The 23,166-nt window shown below is 44.4% G+C and overlaps 1 protein-coding gene across 1 annotated transcript; it reads right to left on the bottom strand.

The window, feature by feature from the left end:
* Window position 1: 1 nt before the first annotated feature.
* LOC310796956 (AP-2 complex subunit mu-A) lies at window positions 2-22,975 on the bottom strand. Its single transcript, XM_083659210.1, has 11 exons — window positions 22,844-22,975; window positions 21,195-21,316; window positions 12,083-12,348; window positions 11,561-11,643; window positions 10,591-10,726; window positions 8,922-9,066; window positions 6,652-6,771; window positions 5,871-6,006; window positions 5,665-5,762; window positions 5,288-5,399; window positions 2-3,137 (listed from the first exon to the last, which is right to left on the bottom strand). Exons 2-11 carry the CDS (start codon window positions 21,266-21,268, stop codon window positions 3,003-3,005), a joined length of 1,305 nt encoding a protein of 434 aa, XP_083515336.1. The 5' UTR covers window positions 21,269-21,316; window positions 22,844-22,975; the 3' UTR covers window positions 2-3,002.
* Between the last annotated feature and the right edge of the window lie 191 nt (window positions 22,976-23,166).

Below are 23,166 nucleotides of genomic sequence, written 5' to 3'. Positions count from 1 at the left end.
CGCGGTCTTAAAGGGATACACACACAAATGCTGCATCAGGTATCAATGGGTTAAGGCATAGATCATCTCTGCTGCATTGGAATCATTGATTGACCCCCATCCTCATAGTGATGAAGCTGATTTTAGAGTTAGGAAATCACCCCATATATTGGAATGGCCTACACATTTTGGTGCTAAGCTACTTTTGGGAAGCCTCGCCTTGATTCTTGTGGAATCTGTTTCTTAAATCAGTGTGTGTGAACTCCTCAGTAACGGCATGTCCAGTTTAGATCTCACAGTGGGAAAGACTTGACGAGTGACAAGCCAATAACAATAATCACTGTACCAAATGTAAATGTCTTTTAACAGCAAATATGTTTTAATCATTATTTTACTGTTTGGGGTTTATTTTTGTTGGAAGTCCTGGATGTGGAGGTCCGTGAAAGCAAAAGAGGAAAATCAATGTATTAAAAAATGTTCGCCAAAGCATTTATCAATCTTGATTAATCATTTTGTCTCCTGCGTGTTTTCCATGAACTGGTTGAGTTATTTTGTAAACTATGTCTACAGGTTTCACACAGACAACATTAAATCATATTCCTAGAAAACATTGGTGCATACATTTTGCATTCTGTCAAACACGGCATTGCACTACACAAATGGATGTTTTGTAAAAATACTAAGTTGCATATTACAACATGTTTCTGTTTAACAGAATCAAGTGATTGACTGTTATGTTCACATATTTGCTCCACAGCCAAACTAAGCATGTAGTGCCTGTATTCCACATCATGAACTGCATTTCCTTCAAAATGCCAATACTGAAAAGTAGGGATGCACCGATATGAAAATTCTGGCCGATGCCGATAACCGATATTAACATTGCTGTTATGGCCGATAACCAATATTTACCGATGTCGATTTGATCTGTATAAAACCACATTTTTATGATCATCACATTTTGTACATACTGAAAAACACATGTTAACACTGAATTTGAAAAAGTTATGCATTTCTTTATTTGCAAAGCCTTTGGAAAAGCCCATAAATCATAGATTTACTGCATTATTTCATATCAATGTGAAGAATTTGGCTGATAATGATAACCGATATTAACATTGCAACATCTGACCGATACCGATATGACCGATATGTTAAAAAATGACCAACATCGGCCGATACCGATATGATTGCCGATATATCGTGCATCCCTACTGAAAAGCCAAAAGGTTCTCAGCCAACTTAAAGGGACAGCTCACCCTAAAATCAAAAATACATATTTTTCCTCTCACTTGTAGTGCTATTTATTGTTTTGGGATAGTTGCCTGGGTTTTGACGATATTGGCTGTAGAGATTTCTGCCTTCTCTCCAATACAATGGAACTGGATGGCACATAAAACTGCTCACAACAAGTCGGTGGATTATCATGAGTAACCGGGTCATGATTTCTGGAAAGAGACACTGCTGTTGAGTTTTTCAATTGTATTTTTTTGGCACTTTGAGCATCACAAGCCGAGTGCCATCCAGTTCCATTGTATTGGAGAGAAGGCAGAAATCTCTACGGCTGATATCTCCAAAACGCAGACTGCTAATCTAAACTGATAAATAGCACTATAGGTGAGAGGGAAAATATGTATTTTGGATTTTAGGGTGAGCTGTCCCTTTAAGCAATCTGACAGAATCCGTGCTCAAGATTAGCAAATACCTGCACTTTCTCTTGACATTTCTAATGGGCTGGAATGGATAGACTAAAACCACACTGCACAGAGTTTCACAGAGAATCCCAGTGTTCACAAAATACAATAGAAGCTACATGACCCCAAAAATATCACAGTCAGTCAAATGAAAACAGAGGAAGAGGGCGGGCGGACTGGTTGGTTATATGATCAGAATTTATTGGACAGAACGGTCACCAGGGCTACAAACATGAAGAAGCAGACACTGACGAGGCAAACACCAGGGGGAGACCTAACCTCACCACATACACACGCACACACACATCCAGTGCCCGGTTTTCCTCAAAGCAGCTCAGTATTGAAATCATTGTCCCGTTGACTTTGAACGGGACAAAGCTGAGACACGTTTTCGGAAACGCAGGCCCGACTGGCTGATCTAGAATGTTCCTCGACTTCACTTTTCTTTGACCCGGCTCGTTGAATGCGGGGGGAAAAACAAATCGAGGGAGGAAAAAGCATGCACTTTCTACAAAGTACAAAAACTACAATTCAGTCATTCTCAAATCGCTTCCCCCCTTTTCCCAGCCACCTCCCAGACCGCACGAATCAAGTCACTTCAAAAAGGTTCCAAAATAATCTCACTGTCATACCGCCGAGTGCTCTGAGGAATGAGGCAAGGACAAAAACTATCGCATGAAAGGTTTCATTCTGATTCCAAAGATAATTCCCACCACGCCAAAAACACAAGTCAAATATCAATTAACCCACAATAAGTAAATCAGACGAAGCCTCTCTCCATTCAAAAAAAAAGGGTGGACCCTACAATGCCAGGTGGTCATATATATATAACAATATACAGGTTTTCTCTTAAACCAGAAAAGGTTACTCACAACAGCTATAGATCATTCTACAAGACATGTAGGACCATGTTCCTCTAAACTAACTGGAGAGTAGATAGTGGAACAAGAACACTAAAGAATAGAGACGCCCCCCAGTTCCTCTCCCCCCGGGTTCTCATGCATCACGTGCCTCATTCTTTATGACACCAGTTCACTACGAGATATACGATACAATGAGTCACATCTTTGCATATATCTGTGCGTTTATACCATAGTTTTCTTCTTTTAACAATGTAAATTCAATTCTCCAACACCTAGTTAGGGGTGGGTGAGGAGGAGGAGGAGGAGCTATAAGGATCGAGGGAGGAGAGACAGAGAGGGGAGAGGCATAAGAGAAAAAAAAAAAGATGGTAATGTGTTGGGAGAGAAAGGGGGGGGGGTGGTGGGGGAGTGGTCAGCTCGCTGCCTGGCTGGGCGGGGCGGGGCGGGGCCGGGGGCGGGATCAACTTTAGCAGCGAGTTTCATAGATGCCGGAGCGGCCGATGTACCGCACCCATTTGATGACGTCGTGGTCACTGTAGTTCAGCTTGGACTCAAACACCTTCAAGTAGCGCACCTTCAGACCAGAGGGAGCGAAAGGAACCTAGGAGAGCAGAGAGAAGCAAGGCAGAGGCGTGTCAGGAGGAGCTGTGACAGGCCAGGCAGGTTGGCTTTCACGCTGGGGTCGTGCAAAACCAGGCGAGCTGCGAGACAGAAGTGCGAGTGGATGGGACTGGATGACTGATGTCACGAGGCTATAGTGAGCAGTCTACTATTTGCTGATGACTGATGTCACGATCACCGTTAATCCATAGGTTTGGCTGTCATCTGTGGGCAGAGTTCTAATCAAGTATCCCGTCTCAAACATCTGACATTTAATTGAGCAAATCCGCTATCCATTTTTTTTACTGGCAATAAAGTCTCACTCTAGCTTAAGCTAATGAGGCTAGCAACATTAGCTGATTATTACACTCCCATCAACATATAGCCGATTACAAATGGATGCCTCCGCAACATTTTATGTTAAGCTACATTTCAAGCATCTTCTCTCTATTCAGTTTTAGCTGGCACAAAAGTGTAGCAGCGCTCTCTGTCTGACCAACACTATCCATCTAGTTGTTGTTTTTTAACTACAACGATAAATGGCAGGTTTAAATGCCTGCTTCCTGCATCACAGCACCCGAAATAAATCTAAAAATGATATTCACTTGAGTGGCTGTTAGTCAATAATAAATTGACTTAGTAAACATAATGAATTTTCACTGCAATTTTGATGCGACAGAAGAAAGATGAAGCAGGGACAGATTATCTTATGTGGAAAGAATGAACTTCAGAGCGAAACATGCAACATATTATGTGGAAAGAATGAACTTCAGAGCGAAACATGCAACATATTAAAGTCCCTGGAAACCAGAAATATTTCTTTATTATTTAGCATTTTGAGTTCATCACATCACAGGACCCTATGTTAATAAGCCACCAGCCAAATTTGAACGATGATGAACGTCGCAAAGTATATAAATTTAGGTTTGACAGTCGTGGCAAAACTCATGAGAATCAATTATTTTTTAGAGTATTTTCTCCCGCGGACTGTGTGGGCGTGTCCAGTCTGCAGCAGGTTTTCCGAGAGAGAGAGAGCGTGAGACAGAGGGGGGGAGGGAAACGCAGAAAGAGATCGAGTGCATGTGTCGAACACACACACACACGTGTGTGTGTGTGTTCGTTGCTCGGAGAGGGAGAGAGAGACTTGCTGCGACTGCACAGCGCTACTGTGTCTGTGTGTGTGTGTGTGTGTGTGTGTGAGAGAGTAACCTCGCGTCACCAGCCTGTGTGTCTCTCTCTGTGCTCTCTCTCTCACTAGTCGAGAGAGAGAGAGAGAGAGAGAGAGAGAGAGAGAGAGAGAGAGAGAGAGAGAGAGAGAGAGAAGCATAGTGCTTGGCACGACGGCACACAGAGTGGGAGGGAGACGGACAGCGAGGGAGCGCTGTCACTGGGGGCAAAGAACGGACAAAAGGAGGGTGGGTGCGGATTGCACGCGTGTACAAAGGTTATATAGAGCTTATGACGTCATAAGCTCCTGCATTTTAGCACCTCGCGCACTGCTCTCTTCAATGAGGAAGTACCTTGTACAATCTTGTAGAAAAGTGTCGATTTTAAGGCTTTGGGTTGAAAGTAATGTATAATAATTTCTGAGGGACACAATTACTAACATAAGACCCTAAATAACATAGTTAGAACGTTTTTGTGGATTTTGGTTTCCAGGGACTTCAAGTGCGATGCCAGCCTGAAGAGTGTGTGTGTGGGTGTGAGAGTGAGAGAGTGTGTGTGAGAGAGAGAGAGAGTGAGAGTGTGTGTGTGTGTGTGTGTGTGTGTGTGTGTGTGTGTGTGTGTGTGTGTGTGTGTGTGTGTGAGACTGAGTGTGTGTGTGTGTGTGTGTGTGTGTGTGTGTGTGTGTGTGAGTGAGAGAGAGAGAGTGTGTGAGGAGAGAGTGTGAGAGTGTCTGTGTGTGTGTGTGTGTGTGTGTGTGTGTGTGAGAGAGAGAGAGAGAGAGTGTGTGTGTGTGTGTGTGTGTGTGTGAGTGAGTGTGAGTGTGAGTGTGAGTGAGAGAGAGAGAGAGAGAGAGAGAGAGAGAGAGAGAGAGAGAGAGAGAGAGAGAGAGAGAGAGAGAGAGAGAGTGTGTGTGTGTGTGTGTGTGTGTGTGTGTGTGTGTGTGTCTGAGGGGGAAGAAGAGACGTGTCGCTTGTTCATTCTGACCTCAAAGTTCATAGAGATTGGGGGTCTGGCCCATTTCTTTTTATCGTTGGTGGGCAGCAGCTCGATCTCAGCGCTGATCTGAGACTCCTTCATCCCAGCCATGCGCTTGATCCTGCACGCACACGCACACGCACACACACACCACATTGTGCTTTTAATAAGAATAGCAACACATTCTATAGGACTTTCCTCAAGCAAAGTTAACATGGTGCTTCACGAGAGGAGAAAAACAACCTGGAAAAAAGACACGGGAAACAGTCATGGGTGGGATATGAACCTTGGGGAGGGTAAAGGAGGGTGTAAGGTTAAACTAACAAGAGACACATGGCAGTTAATCATTACGTTCGTTGACAGAAAGCATAAAGGCGACTACTCACTTCCAGACGATGGCGTTCTCACTGGCCTTGTACTTGGCCTTTCCCTTCATACAGATCACCTGCACGCCGCTGGTGTTGAGGGGCGTGGGGATGCGCACCTGTGCAAAAACACAAACAAGGTCAACATCAATCACAGTTGCGACCTCGTCTTGTTTGTACAGTAAACTGGACTTGGCCCCAAGCAGTCCGACGAGTGAAGAGCTCACCTCAATCTTCTGGGCCAGCAGCGAGGGTTTGAAGTTGGACTTGATGACCACCTTGACCTCCAGTTTGGTGCGGCCCACCTCCCTGACCAGGGGAATAACTCGGAATGGCAGGATGATATCCTTAGTGGTGCGATACCTGCAAGGAGGAAAAGAACAGGTTAAAGTGACAAAATAAAGAGACAGATTTCTTAATGCATAAACAACTAACACATGAAAAGGTTTCCTTCAGGAATTAGATGGAATATCTGGTCAGTGATCCTACTTCAGCACGTCTTATAAAGCACCAACCATGTCAGGTCTGGGCCTGAAGTTGAACATTGAATGGTTGGTCTTATAAAGACCCCATGAAATGTCATCGTTACGGACTGGATTTGATGCTTTTCCTATTGAAATGGAATGTTGCCGTGGGACATCATGGAGTGAGCTATCAATCAAAAGTCTAAACCAATCAAATCAAACCGATCGGTGAGAAACGGCAATTTTATTTGATGGGAGGTTTTCGGAGGGTTGGGACTGTTCAAAAAATCGGATTATCTTATTGGTTAGAAATGTATATAGATACTCAGTTTTCCAGGAAGTAAAAGTAATGGGCGTTCATTTCATGGGGACTTTAAGCTACAAAAGGACAGGGTGGACTGGGGCTCATGTCGTGTGCTTGCGCCACGGTTTGTTTGAGTCCAGCCCATGATGCCCTCTGCTGTCTCCCTCTACTGTGTAGCCATCTGAACAGAAACAATCAAAGCAAACACAAGTGTACAATTCCAAACCTCGGTGGACTGACCTCATGAGCTCATACTCTCCATCGGGGGGGATGAAGCTGATGCTACGCTCAGAGTCAAACTTACTGAGACGCACACACTGGTGGAACGTGCAGTCGTCGATGGCTATGGACTGCTTTCCACTGCTGGGAGAAGAAGAGGAGGAGAGAGAGAAGAGTGAGAGACACCAAGAGGGGATAGAACATTAGTCTGTGAACACACACTATCACCGTTCATCATAACACCAAAAACATACATACACTACACATACTGTATAGGGACACTATCTCTATTGCATGGCATTGCCATATGGCAATGCCATGCAATAGAGGTTAAAGGGATACTCGAGTTTTTCACAAGTTTAGCTCATTTGCCACATGCCCCCCACATAACCAAGATACACCATGCCTTACCGGCACTGTCCACGCACTTTACAGTGAGCTACAGTCATGAAGTTAGTTAGTATCGCCATTCGCCATAGAACTGAGGGTAATGGTACAGCTGTAAAAAATCTGCCAAAACACACATCTCACAGCGCCAATATACATGTTGTGCTTCGGGTACTCACCACATGATGAAATATTAATCCAAAATGCACATAATTGGTCTTTTTGGAAGGAAAAGAGGCAGCCGACACTACTTTCCAAACATGGCCGCCGACCTCTTTTCCTTCCAAAAAGACAGATTATGTGCATTTTGGATTCATATTTCATCGTGTGGTGAGTACCCGAGGCACAACATGTATTTTGGCGCGGTGAAATGTGTGTTGTGGCGGATTTTTAACAGCTGTACCATTAGCCTCCATTATATGGCGATACTAACTAACTTCACGACTGTAGCTCACTGTAAACTGTGCAGACAGTGCCGGTAAGGCATGGTGTATCTTGGTTATGTGGGGGGGATGTGGCAAATGAGCTAAACTCCCGAAAAAGTGGAGTATCCCTTTGGTGTTTAATGACACGACTCTGCAGGAGAGTATCGCCGCCCCTGTTAGGTGTCAGGGTAAAGGGATAAACGTCAAGCAGGTGGGAGGGACTGTGTGGGGTCATAAAACAAACTATTCTACCTAAGAGGAAAACAACCACTGGGCAATACACTGAAGACTTAAGGTGTGTTTGATTTGTATACTGAACGTGTGAGCAAGTGAAATGTACAGCCTCGTAAAAAAAATTAACCTCCTTGAATACTTAGTGTGACTTTAACTGAAGACATTAGACAAGACAAGACAAGTGATGTGTGTTGTGTATGTGTGTGTGCACGTGCCAGTGTTGGGGGTAACTCATTACAAAAATAACATATTACATGTAATATATTACTTTTAGCAGTAACTCAGTAATATAACTCATTACAATATGATTTCACTAATATTATACCAGCTACTCTGTCAAGTAACACAAGTTACAAATTGAGTTACTTTGTCTTTTTTTTTTAATCAAAGCACATATTTAAATAAAGATACAATCATTTCCTAATCAAATTGTGTGTTTTTAAGCAAATAACCACTACAGATGACAAAAACAAAGGAAAAGGACATTGTAGGATTTTCGATGGTTTTCACTGACTTGAAGATGGTATCAATTATTTTCCAAGATGGTTCCGGGGCGGCGATGTCATTCTGCTACTGCAGTTATTTTGGTGAAAGTAATGCAAAAGTAGTGTTATAAGTAATGATGAGTTACTCTACACAGAGAGTAATATTGTAAAGTAACATTACTTTCAAATAAAAGTAACTAGTAATATGTAGTATATTACATTTTGAAAGTAACTTGCCCAACACTGGTGTGTGCGCGTGCGTGTATGTGTGTGTGTGTGTGTGTGTGTGTGTGCACGTGCGTGTGCATGCGTGTGTGTAGGTGGCAGAGGGTCAGGACAGTTATCAGTACAGTACCTTCCTCCCCCTAAATCACTGAGGTACAGCACATAGAAAAGAAAGAGAGGGAAAGAAAGGAGAGATGCATCCAAAGGAAAGAAAATTTTGAAAAATAATTGTAAAGCAAGGCTAACAAGCAAGGCTAACGCTAATCACACACAGACAAGGGGCTAGCAGCAGACAAGACGGTCTCTTCAACGTCATTAGAAAAACCCAACAATCTGCTCTGGGTTTTCCAAAATGGAAATGAAAAGAAAAAGCAATCCTTTCAAACAAGATTAATAACTGAAATGCAATTTAGCTCAAATGATATTCTGCCTCGCTTTGTCAAAATACGGCGCATTTCAGCCCCACGCTTTAGCAGAGGTGAATTCCGGGCTCTAACCCACGGACTGAGCTGAACCCTCCTCTCCCGTCGCTCACCTCTTGGCCGCCTCGTCCGTTGTTCCTCCCTTGCCCTGCTTGTCAATGACGATTTTGTCGTTCATGCCGAATTTACACTCGGGCATCCCGCTCAGGTAGCTCTTCATCACCACGCGGCCCGACACGTGGGCACTCAGGACCTGGCCTGGAGAGGGAAGAGAAAAGGCTAGATACTGACTCTGAAAGAGACCAGAAGCTTTACAGACTGTAAATTTCATGTCATTTCAATGTAAACTCATATTTAACTCGGACTGTAAATTCATGTCAATTCACTGCCTATTTAAAGCCTATTTAACTCTTGACCGTAAATTTCATGTAAATTCAACGTAACATTAATTAATATCCAGTGAACACTCCTCCACTCATGTACATATTGTATATACGGTATATATATTTGATTTGATTGCACTTGCAACTAGGGATGTTCATTTTGAAAAATTTCCAAAATCGATAATCGGTGAGAATTAACGATCAATTATCGATTATCGATTTTATTAATACTTAGAAAATTTTCAATATTTTCATTTTTTTTTTTTTTTTTTTTTTTTTACAAAATGAATGCCTATGGCAGAAAATACGAAAGACAACGTGTTCTCCTCAATGAACTCTTTATTTCAATGTGTCTCCTCTCCAACACTGCTGTCCCCGGCGCATGCCGGTGTGAATTTCCCATGTTTAAAACAGTTTTGTTGGCACAAAGGCCCGTGCCCAGCCAGAAAACTAGAGACTATATGAAGCTCCACCTCACGTTAGTCGGCTGTGCAATGGAGTGGGGCGAGGAGGAACGAATTCCACCCAAACCTAGTCCACAAAAAAAAAAAAAAAAAAAAAAAAATGTAATAATTAAAAAATCGATCCAAATGCCACAGGATCGATTCCAATCCTTAACGATCGATTATCGATTTTCGATAATTGATGAACATCCCTACTTGCAACGTTGCGTTTGTCTTTTTAGTTATCTTTCCTACTTCTTTATCTCTGTATAATTTGACCGGACCGCTACGCTGCATCCAGACACTAAGACAAATTCCTCGTATAGAACTTGCATACTGTGGCGATAAAAGTGATTCCGATTCTTTATTTTCTCACTTTGCATTTGCCCCAAAGGAGAGCATTATGCAGTCGAACGCTCCTTGGTATACTTTTCTCCTGAGATAGCAGAAAGGCGAGGAGGACTACGGCTACAAAGTGACAGTTATTGAATTACTGTGTTCACAAGAATATGTCTACATTCAGACAACAAGCCACCAAGACGACATCATGATCTGCATACATTGCACAATGGTGGTGGGACACAACGCAAGAGGGTCATTCAATTGGGAATCCTCGTATCGCAAATGTTAACAGTAGAAGTAGAAGTGACTGATGTGAGCAATTCAAAGTATTTCAAGTGCTGTAAGTGAGTCAACAGAATAGCAGTATTAGCATTAGTAGCTAACATGGTGCAGTGGGAGTACTGGAGGTTCTAAAGTGACAACTACTGTCACTAGTAGTTCTGGGTGGTACAATGTCTTAACACAGCAGTCATGCCATAGGTGTAATCCCACTCAGAAGGTGGTGGTGGTGGTGGTGGTGACATGATCAATCAGAACAGGACCTTGCGGGGACATTAACATGATCAGAACAGGACCTTGCGTGGGACATGAGCAGGTTATGATCAGAACAGGACCTTGCGGGGACATGAGCAGGTTGACGCTCTCCAGCACGTCCAGGAAGAGCTCGTTGCGGCGATACTTGATGCCCTCGCGACGCCAGCCGATCTGCCCCGTCACCTGGCTGGTGATCTGAGACTGCTCCTCTTTTGTCTGTGACAGAGAGACCGTGAGGCAACGAACAAAGGGAGAGGGGGATGACACGGAGAGAAAGAGGAAGAGCGTGAAAGGAGAAGGTTAACAGAGGGGACGTGGGTAAACGAATAGGATACGCTTTGCAGTCATAGGAAATGATTTTGCTGAGCTGGATGGAGCTCATGGCGTTGTTATTATTACCTGGTGCTGCAGTCGGACGTGTCCATGTCCGCAGTAGGAGTAAAGAAGGAAGGAAAAGTAGAAAAATAAAACATATTATATATTATATACAGTACGGACATATTTAGGCAAGGCAGCTTTATCTGTATAGCACACTTCATACAAGCAGCAACCGTGTAATAATGCACAGCCAGCTTATTGTCCTGTCTTTGCAAGTTGTGTGTAGTGTCAAATATCTTTGTTGTTCTGCCAACCTAAGGGCATTTTAATGTCCAGGGCCCAGTTGCACAAAGCACCTTAGGTTAAGATTTCCCTTAGAGTCAGACAGTTAAGGTGTCCATAAAATAGAATCGGCTGCACAAAACACTCTTAAATCTTCTCCATAAGGTTAAACATTTTAAGGAAAACATAAGCACAAGATTTAAGGGTGTTATGTGCAGCTGATTCTATTTTAAGGACACCTGAAATCTGACTCTAAGGGAAATCTTAACCCAGTGCTTTGTGCAACTGGGCCCAGTCCTGTATGTATGTCCACTTCCTGTATCTATGTTCACTTCCTGTATGTATGTCCACTTCCTGTATGTATGTCCACTTCCTGTATGTATGTCCACTTCCTGTATGTATGTCCACTTCTTTCCTTATTAGTTTGGAATCTGTATTGCCCTTCCTGACCTGTCCCTTGATGCCCTGCTGGGTGATGAAGGTCTTCAGCGCGCCGGTCTCAGAGTTCTGGGGATAGCCAAAGTCCAAGATCTCTGTACACACACACACACACACACACACACACACACACACACACACACACACACACACACACACACACACACACACACACACACACACACACACACACACACACACACACACACACACACACACACACACAACTGTCAGTGAGAGATAAGACTGATAAGAGGAAAAGTACAGCAATGTAGCGATGGAAAGAGCTCATGTTGAGCGGCAATAGAACTGAAATGGTATTTAGATTTAAACAGAATGAAAATATTAAATTTCCCTAAGGACATAGGCGCAACTCATCAGCAGCATAATAATATAAACTAGCTCCATTTACAGGGGGAAGAGGGAATCTGTTTTTAAACTCAGATCTGTCTGTACATGTTTCCCATGTTTACTGAGCACATTCATTTCATGAGATCTAATCAGAGTCCCTTGTGGTTAAAAAAAACCTCCTACCGTCCAGCAGCTCGTAGATAAGTACAAAGTTGTTCTTGATGTTCTCCTCGCTGATCTTGCCGAAGTAGGCCGTCATGACGTCGCACATCTTGTAGAGGAACTCGAACACCATGGCGGCGTTGACATTCTGCTTGGTGACGGCCGCCAGCCAGATGTTGGAACGCTTGACGTGGAAGAAGCTGGTGCGGGCGATGTTGGTCACCGGGGACCGAACCTGCTGCCGGGCGTGGATCACGTTGACGCGGAACGCGTCCACCGCATTACGCCTGGGATGAGAGGGAGAGGACGACAAGACAGACAGAGACAGAGAGAGAGGACGACAAGAGAGACAGAGAGGACGACAAGAGAGACAGAGAGGACGACAAGAGAGACAGAGAGGACGACAAGAGAGACAGAGGGGACGACAAGAGAGACAGAGAGAGAGGACGACAAGAGAGACAGAGACAGAGAACGACAAGAGAGACAGAGGGGACGACAAGAGAGACAGAGAGAGAGGACGACAAGAGAGACAGAGAACGACAAGAGACAGAGAGAGAGGACGACAAGAGAGACAGAGAACGACAAGAGAGACAGAGACAGAGAGAGAGGACGACAAGAGAGACAGAGAGAGAGGACGACAAGAGAGACAGAGAGAGGACGACAAGAGAGACAGAGACAGAGAGAGAGGACGACAAGAGAGACAGAGAGAGAGGACGACAAGAGAGACAGAGACAGAGAGAGAGGACGACAAGAGAGACAGAGAGAGAGAGAGAGAGAGGACGACAAGAGAGACAGAGAGAGAGGACGACAAGAGAGACAGAGACAGAGAGAGAGGACGACAAGAGAGACAGAGACAGAGAGAGAGGACGACAAGAGAGACAGAGACAGAGAGAGAGGACGACAAGAGAGACAGAGAGAGAGGACGACAAGAGAGACAGAGACAGAGAGAGAGGACGACAAGAGAGACAGAGACAGAGAGAGAGGACGACAAGAGAGACAGAGACAGAGGACGACAAGAGAGACAGAGACAGAGAGAGAGGACGACAAGAGAGACAGAGACAGAGAGAGAGGACAAGAGAGACAGAGAGAGAGGACGACAAGAGAGACAGAGACAGAGAGAGAGGACGACAAAAGAGACAGAGACAGAGAGAGAGGACGACAAGAGAGACAGAGACAGAGGATGACAAGAGAGACAGAGAGAGAGGACGACAAGAGAGACAGAGGGGACAACAAGAGAGACAGAGACAGAGAGACAGAGGACGACAAGAGAGACAGAGAGAGAGGACAACAAGAGAGACAGAGAGGACGACAAGAGACAGAGGGGACAACAAGAGAGACAGAGACAGAGAGAGAGGACAACAAGAGAGACAGAGAGGGAGAGACACATTTCTGTTGAGAGAATAGTTCCAGACTTTTGCATAATGGGGAGCATGGAGTTTTATGAAATCTAGCACAAAAGACACCAAATATAAAAGCAGGTGAATATACACGTCTGGCCTACATTTCATCAGACTCCACAGTCACACATTTCTGTTGCAAAACGAGACAAAAACGGTTTTCTTTGACGAGGCCTACGGTTTGATCCAGCCTCCAATAGAACTGGACATTAAGCAGCGAGCCCTGCTTCAGGCCCCTATGACACCATCCATCCATCTAGCAGGAGGTAGTGATTATCAGAGCAGTTCAGCACTCAATGACAAAGCACACCTCCCATTTGAGCACTTAAGAGGAAGAAAAGGAATGCCGTTTTGTGTAAACGCTGATAATTAGCAGGTGGGAGAGAGAGAGGGCTCTTTCTCTCGGGTTAGGCTCACATTCACCCAACAACATATTTGCATCAACATCAGAATTAACTCGATTCAATTGGGATCATTATTAATTACTTCTTTAACCCTACGCGATCCAAATCCGACCATTATACGCCATGTTTTAGCAGCCATTAAGCAGGACCACATCTGGGTCCCGAAAGGGTAAACATCGAGATTCAAATTTGGCTTCACTTCCATTGTAGCTCAACGGGATAAAGTCGATCCTATTCACTTCCATTGTAACTCAACGGGACAAAGTCTATCCTAGTGCCAAGATGCTTTGGAGAAAGGCTGATGAATGTGGATTCATAAACAACAGGGCTTAGTGCAGAGGATGCAGCAAGTTCAAACAAGACGACCAAATCCTCCTAAGGACTGGAGTGATGCGTGGGAGCGACCTGGAACAAAACAAACCCTAGAATAAGTCCTAATTCTAGACACAAACTCAAGACCTTGCTGAGATTTAGACCAACAATTGTGTATAGATCTTACGGAGATGTAGAACTCAGGCCAATAGCTGTGTATAAAAAGTGAACGAGTCGATAAGGAAAACCTTCTGAGAAGTAACCAAGCCTCCAAGCAGACAAACAATTCAACCAAACCCTTCATATTAGGCAGAGGATTGTCTGTCTGCTTAAAAGGTAGCAAAGTCATGAAGCAATGAGGCCATGGAATGAGTGAGAGTGTAAAGCATCGTCCTCGCCCGCCTTAGTCTCGCTGGCCAGCCTCCTCTCCCTTCCGTCCGAGGAGTCTGGCGCCGCAGGTCTCCATAACTGGGATAAGCCCTCCCCTGCTCTACTCTGCTCTCCCATTGGAGCGACTGTTTCGGTGGCAGCCGGATGTCCGCTCCCGGCTTATTACAAGCTCTGTCATTGGCCCTGACCATGTCAATCAGAGTGGCTTCCGCTCCCCTCTTCCCTGTGTGTCGCTGTAAATAGTGCCCTGCCGCCACAGTGAAAACAACAACGCTAACTAGCTAGCAAGCTAACGGCAGAAACCTACACGCTAGCTCGTTGCTACGCGCTGAAAACGGCAAGTTGAATTGCTTGAAACTATTTTCCAAGGGCAATCCCACTATGGAGACCTGCAGCGCCAGACTCCTCGGACGGAAGGGAGAGGAGGCTGGCCAGCGAGACTACATCCGCCTTTACATGGGAGACTGCAAAAAATATAGGCTGTGCACGCTAGAAAGTACATTTTGATTGGCCAGCGGCCAGCCTACTCACAGGAACTACAGGTGAATGAATGGCTGCCCTGCCCTTTACATGAACCATTTTGCAATGATGTGAAAGCTAAGCTGAACGACTTGTTGCTCCTAGTTATGGGCGGCGGCATGAAGAGTGAATGGACCAATCTGGGAAGCCAGAGTCTCTCTCAGCCCGACGACTAAAAGACTCTGGGACAGACGGACGATATCTCAGGGTTTCTGTGTTGAGCCGATGTGTCCGCGACAAGAAGACTTCCGCTTCAGTCGTCGTTTACAGCCCGACGACGTCTCATATGCAGCTATATATTATTATTATTATTATCAGCCTAAATGCCATCTGGACCTAAAACAAAAATCAACTCCATTCTCATGATAATTAGCCGCAGGCAGCGCACGAAGAGGAAGTAACACCGGAAACCCCAAAATTTCGGCCGTCTGTCCCAAAGGCGTATTAGTCGTCAGACTGATAGACTCTGGGTGGCCAGATTGTGAATGCACCAGGGACATAAGGATGGCAGGCCTCCAGTGTTTTAAGAGGCTGCCATTGATATGTGCCTTGTCCATTAAGCTGCTTTGTCAAAACAACCAACCACTTAGTTAGGACCTTATCGAACAACTGATCAATTTGAAGGATTTTGTGTTTTTGGAGCAGATTCATTAAACAGTAAGATTTGAAAAAAAAAAAAAAACATCAACGGCAGAACCTATCCACCTTATTTTTGAATGCCCCACTGTAAAAAATAATTGTGGGAACAAGGTCCGGTTTAACGTGACTTATTGTTGCAGCTTGCCATTTCCTTTGTTATACTCGGCTGCAGACCCGAATTATAAACCGGAAGCTGGAGTCCGTTATAAAAGTTATAAATATAATCACGTTATAAACAACTAACCAATGCTGCGGGTCCGTATGGAAACAGTGTTACTCGAAATGGTTAAAAGTTCAATCAATTTGGTCAGTGGCGTTTTACTGCCATGTAAAGTAACTATTACGCTAGCCGTTAGCATTAGCCACAGTGGCCGACTACCCACAATGCATTACGTTATCCCAGCACCCGAACGACACGGCTGTAGAGCAGAATGGCTCTGCTGTAAAATCCTCATAGTTGTTTTTTTTGTCAAGTTAAAACAGTGTAAAACTTACACCGGAAGCGGAAGAAGCACCCATCAGGCATCATGGCAGCTAGAAATAAGGTGTATAAGGTAACCTAAAATATAGTTAATTCCGATCTAAGCTTTTCAACATATTAGGCTGACATTTGAAACAAAGAAGAGACACTTTGAAAATATGGAAATCCATCTCTCAATTTCTGCGAGGAAAAGTCAGGGGTAAAACAAAGGATGAGAGGAACCGTCAGATCCCATGCTCAAACTCCATGCTCAGGGCTGCTAGAGCGGTTTGTGAGCAACACTACTCATCGAGGGGGCACTGGTGGGGACTGATTAGTTGACTGGTTAAGCTGCTGTATCTCAGTATCTGGTGCTCTTATTGGCCACGGTAAATGCCATGATGACATGTGACTCATGCTTAGAAGAGACATCTGGGGGAGGGGCCAGGAGGGGTCGCTGATCGGTTGCCATGAGAGGGAAAGGTCATGCTCGGTAGGTTGGAGCATCTCTTACCTATTCCTACAGGGGGCCAAGATGGAGAGATGGAGAAAAGAAAGGTGATAAAAGGATAAAGAGAGGACAGAAGGACGATGTAAAAGGAGAGGAGAGAGACAAAAATGCACAAAGAGACATTTTCGTGCATCATGTACACAGACAAGAGCGGATAACATGGTTCTGAGACGGCATCCGTCCGCCGCCGTACATAAGTTGGAAATAGGTTGGAGGCACCTATTATGCCGGGATTGCACTGGTTGCATTGCGTTGCGTTGCGGCTGTTCTCCGGTTTTGCGCCGTGCTCTGTGCTGCGGCAACACTAACCGGCTGCGTGCAGAGCCCGTCACGGCTCTGCTCCGTCAGACAGCTAGAGTGACGAGACCGACAGGTTCTCATGGTAAAATCGCGCGAGACAATTTGTATGTGGGATAAATACAACGACAAACAGGCAGAAGATCATTGTTCCCAACTGGAGAAGCAGAGGAGGGGTGGACTTGCTTGGTGTTGTCCTTGTAAAAAGGATGTGTCGTGTCATATATTATTTTGTGGTTTTCCACTTCAATGATGAACTTTTCCTCATACATGTTTGTCCTCTGGCTTGATATTGAATGATGTAAACACCTCTGCCCTGTTGATTTCATGCCTGGCTCCGCCCAACTTGCTGCAGCTCTGCTCCGTCATCCGTGAAAAATAGAACCCTTGCGTATCTTTTTCGGAGAGCTCCGGATCGTCGGAGCTGGGACGGAGTAGACACGCAACGCAGCGGAGTAGGTGGGAGTTGACACAATGATTAGAGTGGAAACGTATCGGCTCCGATGCCGTACCGCAGCGCAGACGGACCGAACACGGACCTAGTGGAATGTAGGCGTTATGTTGCTCTTTACCCCACTGCTGCATGACTTAAGTCATTACCGTACCGTTACCGTGGCAACGACATTACAAACACTTACAATCAAGTCATACGTAAATTGCAGTACAGGTGCAGTTTAATTGTTTCAAGTGGAATGATTTCCACTTCAACAATAAAACCTCTCTGCTGTATAATTAAGCAATATCAAATCAAATGTCAATAAAACATTGCTACTGTAGTACACAGCACAGCAGGCATGAGAGCAACATAACGTAGTTAACTTTGCACTGTTGCAGAAATGCCTTTAAGATCGCCAAAATCAACACATTGTTGTTTGTTTGTTGTTGTTTGTGGACTGAGTTTGTGAAAATATGGCCATTGGATGTGTTATTGATGTAACAAAATGCAAAGAGGGTTATCAGTGTAGACGGGTGGATATTAAGAACAAACTTGGATGATGTATAAATCTGAAATCTCTAGAGCAGACTCTTCCACACTATGCGTTTTCATCTTGCTCATTCACTTAGCAAAGGCAACTGTGGTAATGACAAAGGCCTGAATTCAATTCCTGTTCCAATAGAGAGGCAAAGCGACCGCCTACTTCCTGCTTCAGCACTGTACCAGAGATTTCCACCCGCCATTTATTTTCCCATGGACATTTCGTAAAATGCTTATGAAAATAGTTTTACTTCGTCAAACCAAACAGTTCAGATATATTTAGAATCGGGAGAGACCATAGAACATTTCACTCGGACCAAAACTTAAAAAAACACAGAAAAAATATTTTCTTTAAATCCGTGATTTTTTTTTACATTTTGGTCCAAAATGAAATGTTATGTGGTCTCTCCTGTTTCTAAATATAGCTGAACCGTTTGGTTTGAAAAAGTAAAACTACTTTTATAAGCATTTTATGAAATGTCTATGGGAAAATAAATGGCGGATGAAAATCTCCGGTGCAGTGCTGAAGCAGGAAGTGACGTTCACTTTGCCTCTATTCTTTTCAGTCGCCTACAGTATATTTACATTACTGTGCTATTCCCCAGCACACATCCTCCTATATCTGAAGAGGCGAGCAGCTGTATTTGCCCAACTGCGAGACAAGGGGAGGAGGAACGAACGCCATGCCAAAAAATATCCACAATTACATTCTTGATTTCAGGACACCGCCGACACTGACAAGAGCCTGTAGCTCCTTAGAAAACAAGACAACATCTTGAAATCTCATGTCTGCAACAACCAGACCTTGGTCAAGCGAAAAACCCTCATTCCTACCTTGGCCAAAAACAGCTGGGAAGATCGATGAATCATCAACTGATTATATCTTACAACCCCAACCTGGAGCCATTGAATTCCGCTCAAGCAGATTAATCAATGGCTATCCCTGTGGCTCAACCTGCTCATTGCACATGCTATTCCGCTTCCCCTTTTCCACCCGTGTCTCTCTAACCTGTATAACTACAGCTAGAACCACTCCATTTCTGGGAGTAAGGACATTCCCAGTAGAAGATAAAAACATCAAAATGGTCCATGCAAGAAACTACAAATCGACCAATCACACCGCTGTGTACCTAGAAGAACATATCGACCAATCACACCGCTGTGTACCTAGAAGAACATTGACACGTAAAGAGTTATACGAAATCCATGTTCGCCTCTTGTGCCCTTCTCTGTAACTCGCTACCTCCCACTGCGTAGTAGGGGTGGGGAAAAAAATCGATACACACCATAGTATCGCGATATTTTGTCTGACAATATTGTATCGATATTTGGACGCCAAGTATCGATATTATTATTATTTTATTTTTTTGCAGGCCATGCCATGGCAGGCCACCGGGCATCTGCCCGAAGCGCCCGATGTTGCAGTCCACGCCTGCAGTGGCTTATTGAGTCCAGAGAAGCTTAATAAGCAAAGACAAAACAAAACAAAAAAACACTGCATGTTTTACTTCCGGTGAGGTCAAGGAAAAGGTAGGAAAAGGAGTTAGACAATATATCGCAATATTCAATATATCGCAATATTCAATATATCGCAATATCGGCGATATCGCAATACTATCGTATCATGACTCAAGTATCGTCTTAGTATCGTATCGTGGGCATCTGGTGATTCCCACCCCTACTGCGTAGATCTACAAGGTACTGGACTGGTTTAAGTTCTGGCAAAATGCCTACAACCACATACTGCTTCACCTCAATCAATCTAATCCCAGGAATGTGACAGGGATTACACAAAAACACCAGGAAACAAAATGGTGTGAGGAGGAAAATGAATCAAGACCAAAACACTCAAATCCTGAAAAATTCCATCCCTGAATCCAAAACTTGTTGAACCATTGGGGAGTCTTCGACAAGAGGACAGAGCAGAGACGAGTTTCTCTGAAACACTAGAAGATCCAGATCAGAGTACTGTCTGACTTTGTGAATATTTGAACTTAAGTGTGTCTGTGTAAATTCAATGTGTACATCCATCGTTATCATCTATACTTTGTTAAGTGTCTAAAATCACTGGTCTACTACTACATCTACATTGCACATTGTGTGTGTGTATGTTTTGCTACATTTTTTATGTACAAAAACCTCCATAAGGCAAATTAAATGTAAAAGCGCGAGACCCCTTCCTGGCTGCTCATTGGCTAATGAGTCACGCATTTTGGTCCTCTGCTGACGACGCCACTCTCTCTCTAAATTGCTCTGCCTCCTGCCATACTGACACAGCATCTGAGATGATCATTATCATCCTTTTCTGACAAAGAGTGAAAAATGTGACAATGATTTTGTTAGCAACAATTAAAATGAGCCTGTCACACAAAGTTACAATATGTTGTGAGTCCGTCTGTTTTCCCTTTTCATTTTTAATGTCATTTAATTGACACGGTTACTCAGAACAGCTCCTAATAAGCAAGCAGGTGAGGGTTCTGTGTCTTTACCCTGAAGACGATTTGACGAGAAACATAGCCTAGCTGCTGACACACTGGGTTTTACAGGGATCGAACATGTGACCTGTGAAGATGGGACAGAATTTTGCACCAAACAGGGACATGAACCTGAAATTTTATTTATAGATTTATTGGTTTCTAATTATGCCAATTCCTGTCGTCCATACTAGGGACATGGCCTAATGTCTACAGCAGAGGTTGCATTAGACTTTGAGGAGCATAAAAATTCTGTCACAATTATTACCGGTGTTAAAATGACAGACAGCCTTCAGACTTTTCTGTCATTGTTTAAAAATAATCTGTAAAAGACAAGATATTCAGTTAATGCGACCACTATAATCCAGCCTGCGTGCTATAGGCAATATACACAAAAGCAGAGTGACCTGGAAAATTGGCTTTTTTTCAAACATATTTTCCAAAAGAATAACAAAAAGCAAACAAGGCAGACAAATGTGACATTTTGAGCTAGGAAGGGGGATGCAATTTCAAAATTGCCCTCCGCCTGTCCAGTCGCTCCAGTTCAGGACTTACAATCAAGTCCCAAAAGAGAGAGAAAAAAAAAGAAGTCGTCCCAGCACATCACATCACAACTCTGCTGCTATGTGACATCGCATCATATGACATCACAGCACAGCTACGCTGCTGTGTCTGACATCACATCATGAGACATCACAGCACAGCTCCGCTGCTGTGTGACATCACAGCACAGCTCCGCTGCTGTGCAACTTACCCTATGTCATCACGGTAGACTCGGGAGATGAGCACCTCCCCCTTGTGGTTGTAAATGAACAGTCCTCCAATCATCGTGGCTGCTCTTCACTCCCAACTGGCCATGGCTAAAACAAACCCCACCTGAGAGGAGGGAGAGAGAGAGAGAGGGAGCGAGAGAAAGAAGGAGTGTAGGAAGCCAGGAAATGGGGAAAGGAAATGGGGTGAAAGAGTGTGACAGCAGTGAAGAGTGAGAGTGACCCACATTACAGGGAGACGTTTGTCCCTCACATCCGCTCCCTCCTCTCTCTCTCACACACACACACACTCCATTTCCAGTTGAATACACCCTGCAGCTGCCCAGTGCGGTGGTGACTCAGTTTTGTCACACACATGCATGTGTGTATGTATGTATGTACATACACACACACACACACACACACACACACACACACACACACACACACACACACACACACACACACACACACACACAATTCCTTGTTTCCTTCCAAAGTGAGATTAGTGGTGGATTAGCAGGGACCAGTTAGACGCAGAATGTCACCACTGGTAGCCCACTACTAGAAATCAGTGTCTCATTCGGTTGCATTTTAGTGCCAGGTGCAGCCTGGATCTGATTCGGCAAAATAAGACATTTGAAAGCATCGTGAGCACTGAACATCTGAATGTAGTGCAAAAATATGAAACAGATAATATGGCTTTCTGCATGTTGACCTACAAATGATACGATTTTCGTCATTCATGAGAATAAGGCTCGTAGTAGGGCTACTATGGAATGAAGGGCATGCCTGACATTCCTACAAGACGGACGCCAGACAACATGATTAGGCACGATGCTTAGTTGAAGGACACGACACACACACACACACCCGGCATTAGCGAGATGATTCCCCCTCAGAAGAGGAGAGCGTGTCGTGTCGTGACCGAAGACACCGCGCACGAAGCCAGCAACACCTTAAGCGGGTCTAATCGCCCTTTTATTGGCCCAAGTCAAGATGTCTGCTCAGTCAGTAGGGCCATCTCCTCACGTTCATAAATCTTTCATATTTTCTCAGTTGTATCTCGCCTAGTGGGCGACGACCTCGCTTGTAACGCTTCGTTTAACACCTTCCTAAGTGCCTAGGTTACCGCAGTGATGGAAGCTTGACCTTCAGCTGAGACGAAAGTGATGGAGAGAGAATGAGATAGACCGAGTGAGAGAGGTAGCTAACGTTAACAAGCTTGCTAGCTAGCAAGTAGCTCGAGCAGTTGACAGCGTCAAGCTGACGGCATGAAAACAACATATTGACTTCCGGTAGACTTGTAAACCCCTTGATGATCATGTATTATTGGAAGACGTTTCGAGTAATACAAAGTACAAAAACACCGAAGTGATAGTTCAATATTTCCGACTAGTGTATATTTATTTAAAATGTGAATTACTGACAATTGTTCGCTTTTATTTTGAAGGAACAAACTCTTCACTTCCCGTCTTGCACAAGCCATCTCTGGCTTGCCGCAGCTAGCGGGACGGTAGCTAAGCTAGCCGTGCTAACGCTAGCATATCTCACAAACGGAACCGTTTTTCGGCTGCCAGTAACCACTACAGGGTTAGCTACAGTCACAAATGTGGATATAAATATTTGACCATTTCTACTGCGGCGAACTTACCCTAGTTCTCTCTGACACGCCGCCGGTCTTTCGCCCCCCCTTTCGGCCTCGGATGGTTCAGAATGGAGTAGTTTTCTGGTTCACACACACAGCCAGCCGCTAAACTACGCTCCCTCCCTGCGTCCCTCCTCCAGTCTCTCCTGAAGCTGTCAGCTGACCGGGCGGCAGTGGGCTACGCACAGCCGTTCCGCTCAAACAGGAAAAAGGCGCGGCTGCAGCAATGTCCAAGCCGCGCCCAGGCCTTGTTATGATAAGCTGAATGATCGGTCAATTGTGTTTTATTTCATGGCTGTGGATTTGTAGTTCTTTGTAGTATGTGTGTA

The sequence above is a fragment of the Poromitra crassiceps genome, assembly GCF_964638095.1.
Source record: "Poromitra crassiceps genome assembly, chromosome: 23".
Lineage (NCBI taxonomy): Eukaryota > Metazoa > Chordata > Actinopteri > Beryciformes > Melamphaidae > Poromitra > Poromitra crassiceps.
Note: the sequence above shows the minus strand (reverse complement) of the source record. Positions and strands in the feature narration are given on the sequence as shown.